The following is a 20996-nucleotide window of genomic DNA, read 5'->3' as shown; positions in this document are numbered from 1 at the left end:
CCTCTGATCTTTTTGCTTTATATGCAGAATGGGGGAGGTAGCTCTCAGTCAGACTTTTATAGAGCTAAATAGGTCCTGTGGGTGGATATAGGGGCGGAGCTATATCATATGTATGCTGCCATGTCTTGGCGTCAGGAAAGTAAAATTATGGTAAGTATTTGATACAATTTTCCATTTTATTTTAATCTCTGTTGTTGATGTTTCCCTAACTTCTTGTCTGGTAAAACATTGTCAATAGAACAATGAGGGAAATCTATTTGACAGAGCTCTGCACAGTAATACAGCCCAGTCAGGGTTTCTAAATAAGGATGAGCCGAACTTCTCTGAGTTTGGTTTGAGCAAGGTTCAGCAAACTTCAAAGAAATTTGGATGCCAAATCCTATTAAAATCAATGGGATCAAAATCTGTCAAATCAAAAATGCCCATTTTAGAGATTTTAAAAATATAGCATGGGTAGGTGCCCTGGGGAACAAAACATTTTTTTACATTCAATTTAGCAGAAAGCAGTGCATTTTTAAATGCTGAAAGTGAAAAATTAAAATACAAAACTCCTTTAAATAACACTTTAAATAAAATTGTTTTAAATTGCCAGCAAAATATTTTTCCCTTCTCACTTTTATTTTTTTATTTTTTTTAAGGCCACCCTTAAAGTGGTTGTAAACCACACACACTTTGACCTACAGGTAAGCCTAGATTAAGGCTTACCTGTAGGTCCAAGAAATATCTCCTAAACCTATACGGTTTAGGAGATATTTGCCCGAAGACAGGCACCGCTGTCTACAGCGCGCAGGCACACTGAGCGCAGCATCTTCAACGGTGTGATTTCCGTGCATAGGACAAACTTCCGCACTCACCAGCTCCCCTGCCCCAATAGGGGTTAAATTGCCTCCACAGTGTAAGCCCCTGTGTCGCTGTATGGAGCTGGTCCAGTTACCATCCAGTTACTTCTCATTTCAGATCTCAGAAGCAGGCAGGTTACATTTTAATTGTGGACATCTGAAGCTTTCCTGTGTTTATTTCCTGGCTTTCTGTGGAGCTGACTACCCAACATGCACCTCCAGATCTTGCACATGCATGCAACACAGGGGCTTACACTGTGGAGGCGATTTAACCCCTATTGGGGCAGGCTCCATACAGCGACACAGGGGCTTACACTGTGGAGGTGATTTAACCCCTATTGGGGCAGGGGAGCAGGTGAGTGCGGAAGTTTGTCCTATGCACGGAAATCGCACCGGTTGCAATTCAGGATACACCAAACACTGAGCACATTGTCACTTTGATCTGATTACGAGGAACCTTTTGATGTTATTTTCGCTTTTGGACTTTCTTTTAATTTTTTTGGACTATTTTTTGTGTTTTTTCCCTTGGTTTCTGATGTTTTTATTTTTGCGATTTCACACCCTGGGAGGCTTTTTATGGGTGCCAAAGCATTAGATACTTTATTAACACATTTTTTGCACTAATATAAGCACATAGCACTTTTGATAGCACCAACTGTGGTTTTCAGTATGCATATATGTATTTTCTAATATTGCAATTTCCTAGCGACTATACACGTTTATATTTTAATATTGTATTTTTTTCTATACTCGTATTTTACATGCAATTTGAAAACAATAATTTAGCACTTTGGGTGACAGTCACATTTTAGACACTCATTTATTTCCAGATTGGTCTTTATATGGCACAGGTGTACAATTAGTAGTAGGCGAGCGCCGTAGCTAGCACTTCAGTAATTTACATCTTTTTCCAACCTGTCAGGTTGGTTACATATGGTAGTGGCAGCCCCTCTTTCCACATTTCTCATAATTTTCTTAAACACTCTTTATATATTTCCTTGTATACTTGTACACAGATCCTGCTAGCCCATTTAAAACTTCCAGCAGTATTTTAGTTTCCATAGCGCACCTTACCCCCTTTTTTTTACATTTCCCTGAGGAAGCCAATGTCTTGGCGAAACATGTAGGATTTGAATACCTGTATCATTGGCCTTCCAACACCAAGACCTGTTCTTTCATCTCCTTTTTCATGAATTTGAATTTTATGTACCGTCTGTTTACATTTACTGTTTATCTTTGATGTCTATGTTTGTTCCATGTAAATAAAATGTAATGATATTTTATGTTGTAATCCTGTATCCTTTGGCACTGCCATAATCCCCTCTCTCTATCCCCATTTATAAAATGTTGTCTAATAATTGGCATGAGGTGCCTTATATTGAGGATTTTCAGCCACACTTCTATTCTCCTTAGCAGGTCACATGTCTTCAACATTGGGGGGGTTCCCTGGCAAAACTCCTTTTCCCCCATGTTGATAAGGACAAGAACCTCTTCTTCACAATCCTGGTATAGTGATTGTGGGGGGTTTGTGGGTGGAAGGCTTATAGAAATTTAGAAGACCCTTTTAAAAATACGGGTGTCCTTGGATACCGCCCCCATGTGACTGAGTAAGCGGTACATAAAAAAAAAATAATAATAATTTAGGAATAAAGACAAACCCAATGGGCCCAGCACACACAATTAATCCCAACTTTATTTAGTGAGAGATTAGGTTACTTCTCTGCTCCCCGCCACACCTCCAACACTGACGAGTCCCGCGCTGTGGAGGCGGAAGAGCAGTGATGCGCGCGGGCGGAGAGAGATGATGTCATCTCTGCTCACCAGCCCGCTTTTCTGATTCACCCGCCCACCTGCCTTGCTCTCTAATGCCACCTACCACCCTGCCACACCCGCGGCCTGGCTGCAGAGAGGACATGACCCGGTAGTGAGCCACAGCCGGTGGTTGGGGATCCCCTGAGCTAAAGAAATACCACTTCTGTTTATGATGTTTGGCTCCCATGAAACAGGGGCAACACGGGTGAAAGTTCAGAAATTGTGTTCATGAAAAGGTAACCCAAATGTGTCCCGACTCTTTGCATCCAACTTACTGTACCGCCCCGTCTTCATTGCCCCACTATTACCCAAAAATATACTGACACAAAGATTGGGATTAAACTGGCCGTTTTCAGCCCCTTTATTTCAAATTTAACAACTATGTAATAATAATAAAACTAAAAACAAAAAACACAACCTTTTGGTTGCGATCCTTGGAGGCACTACATATCATAAATATTTCCTTGCATCTGCGTAAACCATTTCCAGAGTCCCTGCCACACTGCACGGACTCGAAAAACCTTCTGCAGATACACCATTGTAATCCCAGTTAATCGACCATAACTGATATACCACCGGGGACCCATACCTTAGATGTGTCCCAATACTCTAATTACAGCAGATTATTTAAAATGCCTCCAAAGACCGCCACAACGCAAAGTGTGAAACCTCACACCTTTGGGCTCCGTCACAAACGTAATGCCCACTGTATCCCATCCTGAAGGCCCAGCAACCACATCTGTGCGCACTGCATTCAGGTGTACCTCACCACTGCGGAGATACCTCCACGTGTCCACTTCAAGCTCCCAGTGCCTAACTGTGAAACCCCCATAATGCGTTATGAGTCTCCCAACCTCCTTCAACAAATGAATGTTCCATGATCCACATGAGGCAGGCAATATTGGAAAAGAAAATACAACGCATAACATATAACACCAGAAATAAGACTATAACTGCTATGAATTTAAGTGGACAAACAACACAACGCCCAGTGAACCCAGTTGTATTAAATCAAGTGCAGCGAACATAAATTCTGAACCTGTCCGACTCCCACCTGCCAATACACTTCACCACCCCGTTATCCAATCCTTACCGGGCCGCTTCAGTGGCTTATGGGCACTGATATGTGGCACGGATGAGCACTGATAGGTGGCACTGATAGGTGCCACTGGTAGGCACAGATAGGCAACATTGGTGGGCATGGATAGGCGGCATGGATAGGCAGCACTGATAGACACTGATGGGCATTGATGGGCAGCAGTAATGGGCAGCACTGATAGCCAGCACTGACTGGCATCACTAATGGCCACTGATTGCTGGCACTTGTGGGCAAGGATTTCTGGCCCTTGTGGCCACTGATTGCTGTAACTTGTGGGAACTGATTGCTGGCACTTGTGTGCAAAGATGGACACTGATTGCTGGCAGTGGTGGGCATATATTGCTGGCACTGGTGGACACTTAATTGTAATCAGGGCACTGATGATCAGTGCCCTGATTACATCCCTATATGTCCTCTGTGAGGAGATACTGCTGATCGGCTCTCCTCTCCTCACACTCTGTCAGTGTGAGGCGAGGAGCGATGATTACCTCCATCTCCGTGTTTACATGTGACCGGCTGTGATTGGACACAGCCGATCACATGGTAAAAGAGCTGCAGCTGTAGCTCTTTACAGAGGTGGGGGTCGTGCCGTGTTCTAGCAACATGGCGCGGACTGCGTGAGAGCGGTCGTTATGGGAGGCATATAACGTCCACCCAGAACAAGAGCCACACCGCCCAGCCGTCATGACTTTGGGCGGGCAGTAAGCCGTTAAGCTGAATGCAGCAATCTGTATCTGGTAGCAACCGCTGTCTCCTATGGCAACAACTTCTCTCACCGTATCCTACTGTAGATCTTCCAGTTTAACTCACAGTATCCCACTGTAGATCCTTAAGTCCAGCTCGTTGTCTCTCTCATTAGACTTCTTGAAATCTCAGGCACCCGCTGTATTCCCTGTGCTTTATCTACAGCTAACTGCTGTACTTTACCTTCAAGCTTTACTCACAGCTACCCACCGTACTCCTTTAACCACTTGCCTACAGGGCACTTATATGCCCCTTCATGCCCAGGCCATTTTCAGCTTTCGCCACTGTCACAATTTGAATGACAATTGCACGGTCATGCTACACTGTCCCCAAATTATTTTTTTTCATTTTCTTCCACACAAATAGAGTTTTTTTTTGGTGATATGTAATCACGGCTAGGTTTTTAGTTTTTTTACAAAAAAATAAAAAAGTTGAAAAAAAAAGTTTTTACTTTGTTTCTGTCTAATTTTTTTAAATAAGTAATTGTTCTCCTTCACTGATGTGCGCTGATCAGGCAGCACTGATGTGCACTGATATACTGAACTTGTGGGCATTGATTAGGTGCCACTTATGGGCATTGATGAGGCTGCACTGATGAGGAGGCACTAATATGTCTCACTTATGGGCACTGATCTGTGGCACTGATAGGCGGCACTGGTGGCCACTGATAGGCAGCACTGGTGGGCACTGATAGGTGGCATGGATTGGCGGCACTGATGGGCATTGATGGGTGGCATTGATGGGCAACACTGATGGCATTGATGGACAGCTCTAATAGGCTGATAGCCAGTGCTGACTGGCATCACTAATGGGCACTGATTGGTGGCACTTGTGGGCACTGATTGATGACATTGATTGCGGACATTGTGGCTCTATATTGTAATCAGGGAACTGATGATCAGTGCCCTGATTACGATTACATGTTTTGGTGTTCATTCGAGGAGATGCCACTGAACGGCTCTCCTCGCCACACACTCTGTCAGTGTGAGGCGAGGAGCGCCGATTACTGGCATCTCCGTGTTTACATGTGACCGGCTGTGATATGACGTCATCCCACAATGAGAGCCGCACCTTCCCACCGTCACTTTCGATTGTGGGCAGGCGACAAAGTTAAGCTTTACTCACAGCTACCTGCTGCATTCCCGGACGAATCTCTACTGAAGCTTTCCCACTTACTTCACTGTCCTCTGCTAGTGAAGCGTTCGCTCTGGTACTCCTTCAGAACTTCATCCCTTTTAAACTTGCCTCAGGTAAGAAGAGTGGTTGTCCTTGTGATAACTGCTTCTCCTTTACCTCTGACACGATCAGGCTCCCCTCAGACTGAGCCTCTAACACATGCGGTTCTGCCCCAAGCTTCAGGCTTAACCTTGACTGCTCCTCCTTTAAGGAACTCTGAACTGCTGGATAGGCCTTAAGTGGACCTAGCAACCACCATGCCTCCTGGATAGGCATCAGACTTCAGGCCTAGCAACCAGGAGCTTCTCAACACACACCCATCCAGGCCGCAACCTCTGGTAGGAAGAACCCCGATCAACCGACTCTTCCTAAATAAATAGCCGATCCCAGCATACACAGCGGTCAAAGAAACTCCTGCTGATTGACTGAGACAACCTAGTTACCCATTACCTGAATTTATGGTAATCCATCATTCTAATGCCAAAAGCAACAGCATTGCCTATTGACAGAAGAGAGCGATTACCCCAAACTCAGACTTAGGACAGGAGTCAGTGGATCAACCTACCATTTAACCAGGCTAGTTACGACCTAGCACAACTAGATTAGCAGCCCTGTTTAGAACCAAGGTGCTACAATTGCTTTAATGGGGGACTACTACTACTATGTTGTGTTGGGTCCTGAATCATGGGCCAAATCAAGATCAAAGTAGAATACAAATTTTAACAAAATTTGACTTAACATTGCCTTTTAATTTATGAAATTAATTGTGGGAAAAAAGCACTAAAGTAACATTTCATATTGATTATCTCACAGGACTTAAAAAGTTTTTATTCTATTGTACTTAGGGAATATATCCCTTATCCACTTAAGTGTAATAAAAACATCAGGACACTTGGGGCAGACATATATAATTATCCCTGTGATCAATAAAAGACAAATGGGAGTTGTGGATGTGCAGCCATTTCTTTCTTCTTTCCTATATAAATGTATTACATCTATTTAGAAGGGCAGTTATCTGCAATATTTTCTATATCTTCTATATTTTCTATTTTCTATATCTGCTGCAATTTATGTATCAGTAATGCAATCCAGATGGAAGACATGGAAAGGTGATCACAATAATAATAAAAGGCTTTTTGTGTATAGGGTTTTGGAATCTGAATTTTAAATGGGTCTGAAAAGCATTAGGAAAGGGGCACCATGGTTGAAATCTGAATTGAAGAAAGGAAAGGGTAGATATGGCGCTATACTTTTAAAATTATTACAAAATAAAAAAGTGGTAAAAAACAACAAAAAAAAACAGGGGTGGTGGATGTTGTCTCCGTGCTTAAAAAAATTCTAATCTGATAATGGTGAACCACCAAAAAACCTTTTAAAGGTGAACCCCTTATGCAGCCTTATAGGGCATCATATACACAATGCCGCAGTAGTGTAAGATTATGAATGATGCCAACTTATCAACAAGTGAAAAAATAGAAAAAATATAACCTAATATCCAAGTATACCATATATCAAGTGTGTGAAAAAAAAAAAAACCCACACCTTATGCGCTACTGTATGTGCCTGGGTCACTGTATATAAAATTCATACAGAAAATGCTTAAGCAAATACTTGAGCAAACCAATAAATGTACATCTATATCAAATTAATAAACATATATATAAAATTAATAAACACAATGTGACATTCAAAAAGTGACAATCAGACTAAAAATGACAATTGGTAAAAGTTCCACTTAAAAGTAGAAAAAAGTGACTGGTGCAGAGAATTTTTTTTTATATATGATTTTATTCAAAAAGCCCAAAGCTTCTTCCGGTGCGCTTCTCAGTGAATAGTAATGTGATTACCCTCACCAGAAATCTTACCCCTATTGGGGTGGATAAGCCTCCACAGTATGAGCCACTGTGCTGCTCTCTGGCATTAGCTGATGTTGTCCTAGGAGATGCTTGCTCATCCAATGGTATTATATCCGCGTTATTATATGTGATGAAGAGAAAAACACATTCATGGTGTAGTACACATCCATGGTGTAGTATGTATTGGTAATGGATTTATTAAAAAGAAATCTACTCACATAGCATTAAGCATAAACCACTGTTTAAAACACCGCCGGCCGTTGCCGTCTATGTGGAAGGTGCACGTTGTATGGCCATGCCATACGTGTTTCGTCACACCAACGTAATCTGGAGCGCTCAGATAAGAGTAAAGCTCAACGTGAGCTCTTAATTTCTATTTCTATCAAATACAAGAAAAAAACATTTTTTGGCTCAACTTACACCCAATGAAAAAATATCAATGTTGAGAGTATATTGGTGTCCATTGTGGCGTTCCATATAGCTGTGAGGTCAACCACTGCACAGGACATTTTATGTTTATGGAAAGTCATTTCATGTCACACAAAGACATCATGAACATTTCATTCTAATCATAACTAATGTTTTCACATGGTTTATAGATGAATGTGTTCCCCCAAGTGCATTATGTTTAATTTGACCCTCTTTGGCACGATTTACTAAAAAATATGCGTGATCGCTGTCACCCACAATTCCAACTGCAATCCAGGCTGAACAACTCCATCATATTCCAGCAGTAGTTGCTATGTTGTAAATGTACACAATATTTAAGGGGTGTGCATGACTATGTACAACTATGTCTGAACATACTGCACCCAAACTCAACAGTGTCTTATCTGGAATCACAACAGTATTTTCTCTACTGTTTTATGGCCATCTTTTATAGAGATAAGTTAACCATTTTAAAATTTATTGTAGTAAAACCACCATGTGAAGCACACATACTAATGTAAAGAGTAAAGCCTTGTACACACGCTTAGATTTTCGGATGACCGCATGTCCGTTTTTTGTGGCATGTTAGTCTCAAGTCGAAAGTGAAGAGGTTACTCACAATACAAAAAATTTCGTACAACAGAATACAATGTCAAAAAGTTGCATAATGTGTTGAATAGTTTTGTATGCATTTTTTCGTTTCTGAGCATGCGTAGTCTTGCTATTACGATTTTTTTTGTACAAAAACCATACTAATGAAATGAAAATGGAACATTGAGTTTACAATCGACAAAAATAGTCTGCACATTCAGTCTGACAAAAAGGCGAAATCGGCTGTCCAAAGCAACGTACTAACGATTCGAAAATCGGCAGAGAGCTCGCCGTACTAATTTTTCCATCCCGTTTGTGTATCGAGTGTACGGGCCTTGTATGCACAAACATGCATGCGTTGGCCACAGCAAGTACATGTACCAGATTTCATACCTTGCTACCTGCGAATACATGTTCTAACCATAAATTCCTGTACCTATGCTGCCTGATTTGTTAATACTGTTCAAGAAATATACATAAACTAAGCAGGAGCATAGGCAAATAAATTCAAAGCAAAATATTTTACGAAAGAGAGAAGTGTACATTAGGCCTGCCTAAATTTACAGTATCTCACAAAAGTGAGTACACCCTCACATTTTTGTAAATATTTTATCATATCTTTTCATGTGACAACACTGAAGAAATTACACTTTGCTACAATGTAAAGTAGTGAGTGTACAACTTGTATAACAGTGGAAATTTGCTGCCCCCTCAAAATAATTCAACACACAGTCATTAATGTCTAAACCGTTGGCAACAAAAGTGAGTACACCCCTAAGTGAAAATGTTCAAATTGGGCCCAAGGTGTTAACATTTTTATTGTTACAAGGTCTCAGGTGTGAATGGGGAGCAGGTGTGCTAAATTTGGTGTTATCACTCTCACTCTCGCATACTGGTCACTGGAAGTTCAACATAGCACTTCATGGAAAATAACTGTCTGAGGATCCGAAAAATTTTTTTTTACTCTACATAAAGATGGCATAGGCTATAAGAAGATTGCCAAGACCCTGAAACTGAGCTGCAGCACGACGGCCAAGACCAGCGGTTGAACAGGACAGGTTCCATTCAGAACAGACCTCACCATGGTCGACCAAAGAAGTTGAGTGCACGTGCTCAGCATCATATCCAGAGGTTCTCTTTGGAAAATAGACGTATGAGTGCTGCCAGCATTGCTGCAGAGGTTGAAAGGGGTCAGCCTGTCAGTGTTCAGACCATACACCGCACACTGCATCAAATTGGTCTGCATGGCTGTCGTCCCAGAAGGAAGCCTCTTCTAAAGATTATGCTCAAGAAAGCCTGCAAACAGTTTGCTGAAGACGAGCTGACTAAGGGCATGGATTACTAGAACCATATCCTGTGGTCTGAGGAGACCAGGATAAACTTATTTGGTTCAGATGGTGTCAAGCTTGTGTTGCGGCAACCAGGTAAGGAGTACAAAAGACAAGTGTGTCTTACCTACAGTCAAGCATGGTGGTGGGAGTGTCATGGTCTGGGGCTGCTTATAGAATAGTAAAATACATACAATAGAACGAATCCTGCTGTGATACCAAAAAATTGTGAAATACAAGCAGCCAATATTCAAAGTAAAAGTATTTTAGGGCATTTATACTTGGAAGTCCTTCAACTCAAAACTCAAACTAGAGCTACAGTATGAGTTTGAAGTTGAATCCCTTTCCAACCACAACAACCTCCACTCGTCTAGGAAAAAGTTGTACAATAATTTGGAGTGTATCTGTTAGAATTTGTGTCCACTCAGCCAAAGCATAGTCAGATACTGATGCTGAGAGTATGAAGACCTAGCAACTGACATTCAAACTAATGCTATAAGTTTTCAATAGGGTTTCTGTCAAAGCTGTATGCAGGCCACCTGAGTTCCTTCTTACCATACCAAACATACCTTTATAAAGATGACTTTGTGCACATGGGCACAGTCATGCTGGAACAAAAAATGCCTGTCCTAAAACTATTACCACTGGCTTGGAAGACCATAATGTTCGATAATGTGTTTGTATGCTGTGGGATTTCCTTCACTACAAAGGCCTGAACTAAATAATTTGAGGTAGTGACCAACAATTATGGTCATATAGTGTAGGTGTGATGGTCAGATGTCAACAATCTTTTGGAGATATACAGGGTGGGCCAAAAGAAGGTACACATTACTTTTACATTATAAAATGTTGGACATTATACATTAAATGAGCACCCTTCTCACTTTGTTTTGGCCGTATGGAGTTACTTTGACAACAATTTCCTACAGCACTGAATTGGCAACATGGCAAGATTGACTGTCTGCCACATTTACCTGACCTCACACCTACGGACTTCTTTTTTTTGGGGGGGGGGGCTTAGTAAAAGCTTTTTAACCCTTTTGCCACCAGGCCCTGCGTTCTATTTTTAAACCCAGGTGGCCAGACCATTTTTGCAATTGTTCCATTGCTTTTTTTCCCCTTTACAGCTTTCAAAGTATGTAAAAGACACCCCCAAACCATACATTTTCCAAAAGCATAGGGCCAGTAAAATAAAAAAGAATTTACTACTGATTTTTAAGGCCCCATGATATATTAAAAATACACTAAAATCATTATTAGCAGATACAAAAACTGCACATTTTACAAAATTCCTGCTAAATTCCTACTAAATACCAAAGCTTAACCTGTACTGAGTTAACAAATAATAGATATTTGTACATTTTTAATTTGTCTTTTGGTCAAAATTGAATGTACGCAAAACTGTATATAAACAATTTTCTCAAAAAATCTAGAAGCTTTAATTTTTCACTTACAGCTTTCTGAGTTTGTAAAAGACCCCCAAATCATACTTTTTCTTAAAGCACATGACCAGTAGAATAAAAAGAGGGTGCTACTGATATTTGCGCAAATGTTTATCATAACAATATTTTAACACAGACAAAATATTGAAGACAGTCCCTTTCTCTGCAGCCTTAGTTGCAGGGCATATGAATAAATAGAAGTCTCTGTATAGAGACTCCTATTTATTCCCAAAACTGAATCATAGTAAACACTGCTTACTATGCTCCAGTAATGAATGGACATGGGTAGGAGCAATGTGTTCATCTCAAAAGCATTTTTGGACATTGACACACAGCAGCACAAATTATGGCTAGCATCAGTGTTGCGGACAGCAGCCAAGAACATTGCAATGTTGATGGAGGACACTTTGAGAACCGAACAGTTAGTGCTACAGTGTTAGATAAAGGTTCTAGGAATGCTGCACCTAATAAATAAAACATGACCAGATCAGTATTGTAGTGTATACTTCATTTTGGTCAAATTGTTTCTAGTTCCTGTAAAGTAAAAAAAAAAAAGAAATAATGAAATTGAAAAATAAATCTAGCACCCTCTAGTGTGTGCCAGATGTACATAACTGGTTGTTAGTAAAGGCAAATTGGCTTGGCTTGAGCCTGGCCTGGGCTGAATCTGGGTCAGTGTTGAGTGACTCAGGGAGGCTGGACGACTCATTTGACAGCCCTTCTAGTGCCTCCCCCTATTTTCTGGAACCTTGGAAAAGGTTCTAGATGTATTGGGTGGAAGCTAGGAGGGGCTTATGCATATTTATGAGGACCCTGATCAATCCCCAGCAAATGGGCTGGCAGGGGGCAGCTTACTTCATAAATATACATCAGTCATGCTAGCCAGGTCAGTCAGGCGAAAGATGGAGGGGGCCACAGGGGCAAGGAGAGAGGACAACAGGAGCAGGTCAGCACATCTGGGAGATCTCCTGAGACATCAGCTGGGTGGGCTGATGAGTGTTCAGTCTGGGGGGAGTATGGAGAAATTAGCCATGAAGTGAAAGGGGCAGCTTCAGCCAGATGGATTGGGAGTGCCTAAAGGGTTGGTGTTGTGATCAGTAGCCACAGGAATGTATGCTGGACTCTGACTTTTTTTCTACACACCTCACCAGGGGCCTTAGGTTTCTGCCTATAACAGGCTTTTGCTCTAATCTGACTGAGTGCTGTGTCAGATTCTCTAAGCCCTTGTACACACGGTCGGAGAATCCGTCGGAATGTGTCCTATCGGACCGTGTCGTCGGATAATCTGACTGTGTGTGGTATGCATCGGACTGATTCCATCGGAATATCCGTCGGACCCAATTTTCCAACATGTTGGAAATATTTCCCGACCAACTGGACCGATCGGACATACTCCGATCATGTGTAGAGAATTTTGATCGGACCAAGTGCCACGCATGCTCAGATCAAATTCCTACATCAAAGCTATTGGCTAATAGCCTGAATGTAGTCCCATCGTGACAAAATTACGTCATCACGTTCTGAAAGATCGGATTTTTCGCCAAGTTTGTCCGACCGTGTGTATGCAACAGTTTCGGACAAGATCCGACGGACTAAATCCGACGGGCAAAATCCGACGGATTTGGTTGTGGAAATCTCCGACCGTGTGTACAGGGGCTAACAGTGGGCCAGCAGCGTTCTGCAAACAAGAGAGTGCTGGAGGAAGCAGAGGAGTGTATATAGACTGTATAAAGGAGAAGTTGTTCCTTAAGTCAAGTGGGCATCCCATAATTTTCCAATCCCTTTGTAAGTTATCATCCCTTAATAAACAACAAAAAAAAGCACTGGACTGTTCTCTGACTCTGAGGTGACTGGGAAAAAAAAATAAAAAATTTGGTGTGCCTGGTTGTGCAAGGTGTGGGATACCAGTTACTTGCGGCCCTTAAAGCAGAGTTCCACCCAAAAGGGGAACTTCTTATTTGTGTCTTCCTGTTTTTGACAGGTCCCCTTCCACCACTTCCGGGAGAACGGGCCATGGCAAAATACGGCAGCAGCCTTCTGCCGGGCCAGTGAGAGAGCACAGTGCGCTTCGCGCATGCGCAGTAGGGACCGTCAAGCCTAAAGTTGTAAACATCCGCTGCAGTGCCGACATCACTGTACTGCAGGACAGGTAAGTGCCCTAATGATAAAAGTCAGCAGCTACAGTATGTGTAACTGCTGATTTTTAATGGGGCGGGCAGAAATACTCGAATTAAAATGCCATTATCTGAGCAGTAATCTATAACGTGCAGTAAAACCTGTATTGTTGTTCACTCAATATTAGTAACATTTTTATTATATAGCTGTTTACCAAAACCAATTGGTTTAAAAACATTTCAATTATATGGCACATCCTTGATTCTTTAAATTAATAAATTATAGATGTTCTATGCACATCTATCACATTGTCTACATAGTCCACATTTAATGCAATGCATGTGAGAATTTTTGAAAAAAAGTCTTATGCCCTGTACATGCGGTCGGACGTTCCGATGACAAAATCCGTCTGATTTTTTCAGACGGATTTTGACCCAAACTTGTCTTGCATACGCACGGTCGCACAAAGTTGTCAGAAAATCCGATCGTTCAGTACGAGTTGACGTATATCACGTACGACAGGACTATAAAGAGGCCAGTAGCCAATAGCTTTTGTCTCGTAAATTATTCTGAGCATGCGTGACGCTTTGTGCGTCGGAATAGTCTACACACGATTGGAATTTAAGCAATCTGATTTTGTTGTTGGAAAATTTTAGATCCTGATCTCAAACTTTATGTGTCGGAAATTCCAATGGAAAAAGTCAGACGCATGATCGGAATTTCCGACAGCACAGTCCGATCGCACATTTTCCATCTGAAAGTCCGACCGCGTGTACAGGGTATTACTGTGCCATTATTATTACTTGTATAAATATCCAGAATTATTTTATCTATATTCAAATTGATCACTCAGATAAATTGTGAAGATATTTATGGAGAACTCAAACATCGGCAAAAAGATTCATCCTTCTTGGACTTTCTAGTGTCCCCTGGCTACAAGTGGTCTTTTTCTTGCTTTTCCTATTCATGTACATAATGACCATGTCTGAAAATTTTCTTTTGATCTTTGTGGTGAGATGTAATTCCAAGCTTCAGAAGCCCAAGTACTTCTTTCTTTTTTTATAGTTAATCTTTTATTTATCCAAGAGCGTGATAAAGAATACATTACTTCACATTCCATGGATTACATGTATACAGTACATATATATTTATTAACATTCCAACAAACTTAAAGGATCACTAAAGGCAAAATATATTTTTTTTAAAATAACAAACATGTTATACTTACCTCCACTGTGCAGCAGCTTGTTTTGCACAGAGTGGCCCCGAACCTGGCCTTCTGGGGTCCCTCGGTGGCTGTCTTGGCTCCCTCCTGCAAGGACTCCACAACTTAATGCGAGCTCCCTTGCATAGTGTGGAGTGCTTGCGGGCGCACTCCCGTGATACAGTTAGCGGCCATAGCCGCTCACTGTATCACTCAGCCCTGCCCCCCCATTGCCCGGCGTCATTGGATGTGATTGGACGCAGCACGCGCCAATGGCTGCACTGCTTTCAATCCAGTCACTCTAGCCAGTCAACGGCCAGGGTGAGCAGCGAAGAGGATGTCGTAGGCGAGCATGGGACTTTCGAGGGGTTAGGTAAGTAAAACGGGGGGCTGGCACTGTCAGATGTTTTTTCACCTTAATGCATAGAATGCATTAAGGTAAAAAAAGTTTACCTTTACAACCCCTTTAATATTCCACTATGTGTAGCTCTAATTTTCGCCCACCTTGAAATCCTCCTCTTTCCCTCTTCTGAATACATAAATCAATTCTATTTTGACCAGGTTTTTTTACATTGTTCTTTCTTATTCTGGGGGGAGGTTTAAATCCTCCATGGCCCCTAGCTCTCTAACCTTATTTAACCATCTTGCAATAGAGGGCAGCCTACAGTTCCTCCAGCACAAGGTGACACAGGCTTTAGCCACATTCATCAAATGGCACAGCACTGACTTCTTATACTTCTGAACTGGGATTTGTGAGCAATGAAGTAGAAAAAGGTGGGGTCATCTGGTATTTCAAAATCTATACATTTTTGGGAGATCTGCTGAACATCTGTCCAATACTGTCTAATTTTGGGCCAAGACCAAGATATATGGGATAGCATCCCCAGTTCCTCCTCACATGGCCAACAACAGGCTGAGGCCTCTACCAAAAATCTACTGCGCCTTGATGGAGTGAGATACCATTGTGTCAGTGATTTATAATTACATTCCTGAACTCGTATACATATTGACAAATTTAATGAGAGGTAGATGATATTATTACGCTGAGCTGGGGTAAAAGTCTTGTTAAAGTCCCTTTCCCATTTATTAATGCTTGGCATTAAGAAGTCCTCTGCAGGAGTATTTAAGAGCTCATACATCTTAGAGATCACCCGGGGGAGTGGTTCTTTTCCTTCAAAACATAGTTCAAATGTAGTTAATTGGGACTGAAAATTTATCGGTGTTTCCAATGATCTCAAGAAGTGGCATAACTGCAATGCCTGCCAAAGTTTTATTTCAGAAGTTCCTCCTAGTTGTGTCAAGGCTGCAATTGTAGGCCAAGAATCCGAAAGAAGGAAGTGTGAAACCAGCCCCTTTTTAAAGGATTAAATGCTCCTGGCTCCATATCTGTTGTGAAGCTAGGATTTCCCAGGATAGGAAACAAAGGAGATCGTCGCAAGGAATATTTAGGGTTGCAACAAATCTTATTTGCAGCTTAGGGCCTATAGTGGGATGTGTTTTGAGAGAAGTCGGTAAGACTGCATAGCACCAAGGTGCTCTTTGCAGAGGTACTGGGCTAAACTGTTGTTCCATGTCTATCCACCATTTAAGTTCGTTGTGTCTACACCAGTCTGCTACCCTTCCAAGATTAACTGCTTGGTAATATTTAAATATATCTGGGGCTGCTACTCCACCATAGCACCTGGGCATCATCATCAAATCCTTGGCCGTTTTCTTGCCCATATAAATGTAATAAGAAGAGAACAGATACTCATTTTGATGATCACATCTAATGATCAGTTGATGTTATATCGGCCAAATCACAAGTGTAATCCGTGATGCCATTTGTCTCAATGCGAATTATACACTGGTGGAAAATGTACTTTAAAGGAATTTCCTACATTTGATGGTATATGTGTGTCCAAGTAGTTCAGTGCAGCAGCCACCCATTTAAACTTAAAGTCCGGTTGAATGGTATTATGCAGACTGGGATGTAATGCAACCCTTATCGCTTCCGATTTAGTATAATTTATTTTCAAATTTGATGGGGTACCGTAAGTTTCAAACTCTTTCATAAGGTTGGGTAGCGAAACGTGTGGATTAGACATGGAAAACAGCAGGTCATCTGCGTAGGCTGAAACCTTGTGGTTATGGTCTCCCAATTGTAATCCCTGAATATCTGGATTTTGTCGGATTTTATTCAATAGAGGCTCTATTGACAGAGCGAAAAGCAAAGGTGAGAGGGGACACCCCTGGCATGTATCATTTGAGATCTTAAAAGGCTTTGAAAACACACCGTTCCCTCTCACTGAGGCTTGTGGGGTGGTGTAGACACGTGAGATCCACTGAAGCATATGGTCCCCCAAACCCACGTACCTCAGTACCTCAGACAGAAAATGCCAGTTTACTCTAATAAACACCTTTTCGGCATCTGTACTTAAAAAGCGCAGCAGGGAGTATTTGTTTTATTCGCATAGTGGACCAAATTGCATACCTTAATGGCGTATCCCTCACTTCACGGGAGGGAATGAATCCTACCTGATCTAAATCCACTAACAGTGGTTGCAATCGAGAGGCCAGTATCTTCGTAAATAATTTTAAATCTCCATTTAATAATGAAATAGGCCTATAACTGCCGCACTCCAATGGATCCTTTCCACTCTTTGGAATTACCGTAATTTGTGTGCTAGAAGCACATCCTGAGGGAATGCAGCAGTCTGGCCCACCTCATTAACCATCTTTGCCATCTGGTTACTAAGTACTGGGAAAAATCTTTTATAATGTTGTATAGTGAATCCATCCGGGCCTGGAGCCTTCCCAGGCTTCACTGTTTTTATTACCGCATTCAGCTCCTTAATGGAAATAGGTGCTTCCAGATTTTTCCGGTCCAGTAATGATACCTGAGGAAAGCCTGCTGAGGAGAGATATTCTTCTTAAAGGGACCAGGTTGCTGGTGCCAAGTTATATAAGGAAGAATAGAATTCTCCAAAAATTTGGGCTATTTCTTTTGGCAAGCCGACAACCAGGAACACAAAGTCACCACACGGAACAGCAGCCAATCGGCGACGTGTTTACAGAGCTATGCTCCTTCCTCAGGCCTGAAGTGTCTCGGAACTGACATCGGGTTTTTGGTTGTCGTCTTACGTTCCACCTGCAGGAAGTGTCAGCACACTTCGTTCTAGCCTGCTTTCCGGATACTGCACCATCCATTGCATGACATCTATTCATTCATTCCACAAACACCCGGCATTATATGCCTATATGCACAACATGTTTGTACTTTTGTGAGTACCATGCTTTTAGCTTTTTATTAAAATAACCAGACCGATTGCACTTAGAGTGGTGCTTTTTGTTCTATACACAGTGTTTACAGAATATGCCTTCTAATGCTGCTATTTTCACAAGCGAGATGGACTTTTTTTAAGCCATTTATTTTTTATTATTAGGTTATTTATATGCCATTGCTATAGTTGCCATTGGGTGAAATTTTATTTAGTTTCTTTGAGCATTTAGGTTGGATTTCAAACATAGTGTGGATACTAGCGCTCATCATATTTTTCCAATTTGTTAACATTATTGTCAATAATAACTATTCAACCGTATAATCAGTGAGGTCCTAACAGGCCGGCTTGAGGACCAGGGAGAAAAGCTATAAAAATAGGAGAGGGGCAGATGGGAATTAAAAAAACTTGCCTACTCAAGAAAAAAAAAGGAGGGTGAGTGGCCCCCCAATTCCTAAACCATTGAAGGGGGGGCCTTTTCCCTTCTATCTTCCTCCATGTATAGATAGATGGACGTCCTATGAGTTCGACTCCACATTTTATGCAATGCATGTGAGAATTTTAGCAAAAAATTCTCATGCCATGTACACGCGGTTAGACATTTCGACGACAAAATCCGTCTGATTTTTTCCATCGGATTTTGGCCCAAACTTATCCGATCGTTCAGAACGAGGTGACATATATCACGTACGACGGGGCTATAAAGAGGCCAGTAGCCAAGAGCTTTTTTCTCGTAATTTATTCTGAGCACTTTGTGCGTCAGAATAGTCTACACACAATCGAAATTTAAACGATCCTATTTTGTTGTCGGAAAATTTTATATCCTGATCTCAAACTTTGTGTGTCGGAAATTTCAATGGAAAAAGTCAGATGAAGCCCACGCATGATTGGAATTTCCGACAGCATAGTCCGATCGCACATTTTCTGTCTGAAAGTCCGTGAGTACATGGCATTACTGTGCCACTATTATTAATTGTATAAATATCCATAATTATTTTATATATATTAAAATTGATCACCCAGATAAACTGTGAAGATATTTATGGAGAACTCAAACCAAACATCGGTGAGAAGATTCATCCTTCTTGGACTTTCTAGTGTCCCCTGGCTACAAGTGGTATTTTTCTTGCTTTTCCTATTCATGTACATAGTGACCATATCTGGAAATTTTCTTTTGATTGTTGTGGTGAGATGTAATACCAGGCTTCAGAACCCCATGTACTTCTTTCTAAGTAATCTTTCCATAATTGATACTTGCTTTTCAACAACCGTAGTGCCCAAGATTCTTCAAAATACCATTTCCAAGGACAGAAGTATCTCCTTTTTGGGATGTGCGGCCCAGATGTTCTTTCATTTGTTTCTTGGAGCGACAGAATGTTTGATATTATCTGCAATGGCCTTTGATAGATATAATGCAATCTGTAAACCTTTATTGTACACAACTATTATGAACCGAAAACTGTGCTTATGTTTGTCAGCTACATGTTGGATTTCAAGCTTTTTATCCTGCTTCACCCATGCCATTTTCACATTTAGGCTGCCATTCTGTAAGTCAAATTTTATAAACCACTTCTTCTGTGAGATGCCCCCTCTATTTCGACTCTCCTGTAAAGATACTTGGGTCAATGAAGTTGCAGTGTACATCTGCGGTGGTATGTTTGGTCTTCTCTCTTTCATATTGACTTGCTTGTCCTATTATCTTATCCTTTCAGCCATCATGAGGATACGTAGCACCGAAGGCCGGCACAAAGCCTTTTCTACCTGTGCCTCCCACCTCATTGTTGTAACTCTATATTATGGCACTATCATATTTATGTATCTGCGTCCTCGATCTAGTTACTCTCCAGTTAGGGACCGTGCCGTCTCCATTCTCTATACAGTAGTAACACCTATGTTGAATCCTATTATCTACAGCGTGAGAAATAAAGACGTTAAAGAAACCATACAAAAGGCAATAAGTGTAGGATGTACTAATAAATACTTAAAGTGAACCTCCACTTTTGTTGAAGCTAAAATAAAAACAATTCTGTCCAGCAAGTTATATACATTGAAAAGATCTAAGAAAACTCAGCATTTCAGTTGATTTTTACCTGTTTCTGCTCTGTGCAAAGATCTGTGATAGGCCATTGCACTCATATCTCAAATAGATTGCTAACTGGAGTAACTGGTCTGACTGCCATAATCATGCATTAAGTCCAGCATGAAAGTCTGTATTTTCATGTCCTTCCATGTGTGCATACCCTTTGGCAGGGCTGGGGACAGGGGATAAAAACCAGCCCTGTAAAAAATGTCATACCAGCCTCATAACATTATTATACCAGCCCAACATCACAATGTCCTTATTTTCTTGTTCATAAAAGGGAAAACCATGGAAAGGGGAAAACCATGTATTTTAAAGCACATTTAAAGAGCGTATTATATATAGATAAGACAGATATGAAAGCACATAGGGCTAGGGATATATATATATAACAGCAAATTCCAGTTAAAAGTGGAGCAATCAAGGGAAACCTGGGACTCTGGGAACTCTGATGACCAGAGACAACCTTCCTCAGAAAGAATACACTAAGGCCAATTTTCACACTGGGGCGGGCTATTTTTAGCGCCACTTTAATGTCGTTTTAGCGGCGCTATTCAGCCACTAGCGGTGCACTTTTACCCCTGCTAGCGGTCGCAAAAGGGTTAAAACCACCGCAAAGCGCTGCTACAGCAGCGCTATGCCAGCGGTATAGCCGCGCTGCCCCACTGATTTCAATGGGCAGGAGCGGTGAAGGAGTGGTGAATACACCACTCCTTCACCTCTCCAATGATGCTGCTTGCAAGAGTTTTTCTAATGTCCTGCAAGCACACTTCTCCAGTGTGAAAGCCCTCGGGGCTTTCACATTGGAGTAACAGCAGCTGCTTTTTCAGGGCGCTTTGTAGGCACTATTTTTAGCTCTGTAGCACCTCAAAATCGCCCCAGTGTGAAAGGGGCCTAAGGTAAGGGGGGTGGGGTACTGATATAAGGGGGAAACCTTTATATCAGTGCCCCCTTACATTATTGTATTCACTCCCCCTTACATCAATGACCCCCCCCTCAGACTGCCCTGGCAGTGCTGTCA

The 20996-nt window shown here is 41.6% G+C and overlaps 1 protein-coding gene across 1 annotated transcript; it reads left to right on the top strand.

The window, feature by feature from the left end:
- Nucleotides 1-18937: 18937 nt before the first annotated feature.
- Nucleotides 18938-19885, top strand: LOC143957679 (olfactory receptor 5V1-like). Its single transcript, XM_077467371.1, has one exon. It carries the CDS (start codon nt 18938-18940, stop codon nt 19883-19885), a length of 948 nt encoding a protein of 315 aa, XP_077323497.1.
- The last annotated feature ends 1111 nt before the right edge of the window (nt 19886-20996 follow it).

The sequence above is a fragment of the Lithobates pipiens genome, unplaced genomic scaffold (assembly GCF_037356315.1).
Source record: "Lithobates pipiens isolate NorthernLeopardFrog02 unplaced genomic scaffold, aLitPip1_a1.2 Scaffold_54, whole genome shotgun sequence".
Taxonomy (NCBI): Eukaryota; Metazoa; Chordata; class Amphibia; order Anura; family Ranidae; genus Lithobates; species Lithobates pipiens.
This window is presented reverse-complemented; position numbering and strand designations above follow the sequence as displayed.

What these genes read in the sequence shown, in the direction of transcription:
- LOC143957679 (XM_077467371.1), top strand. Translation starts at nt 18,938, where the DNA reads ATGGAGAACTCAAACCAAACATCGGTGAGAAGATTCATCCTTCTTGGA.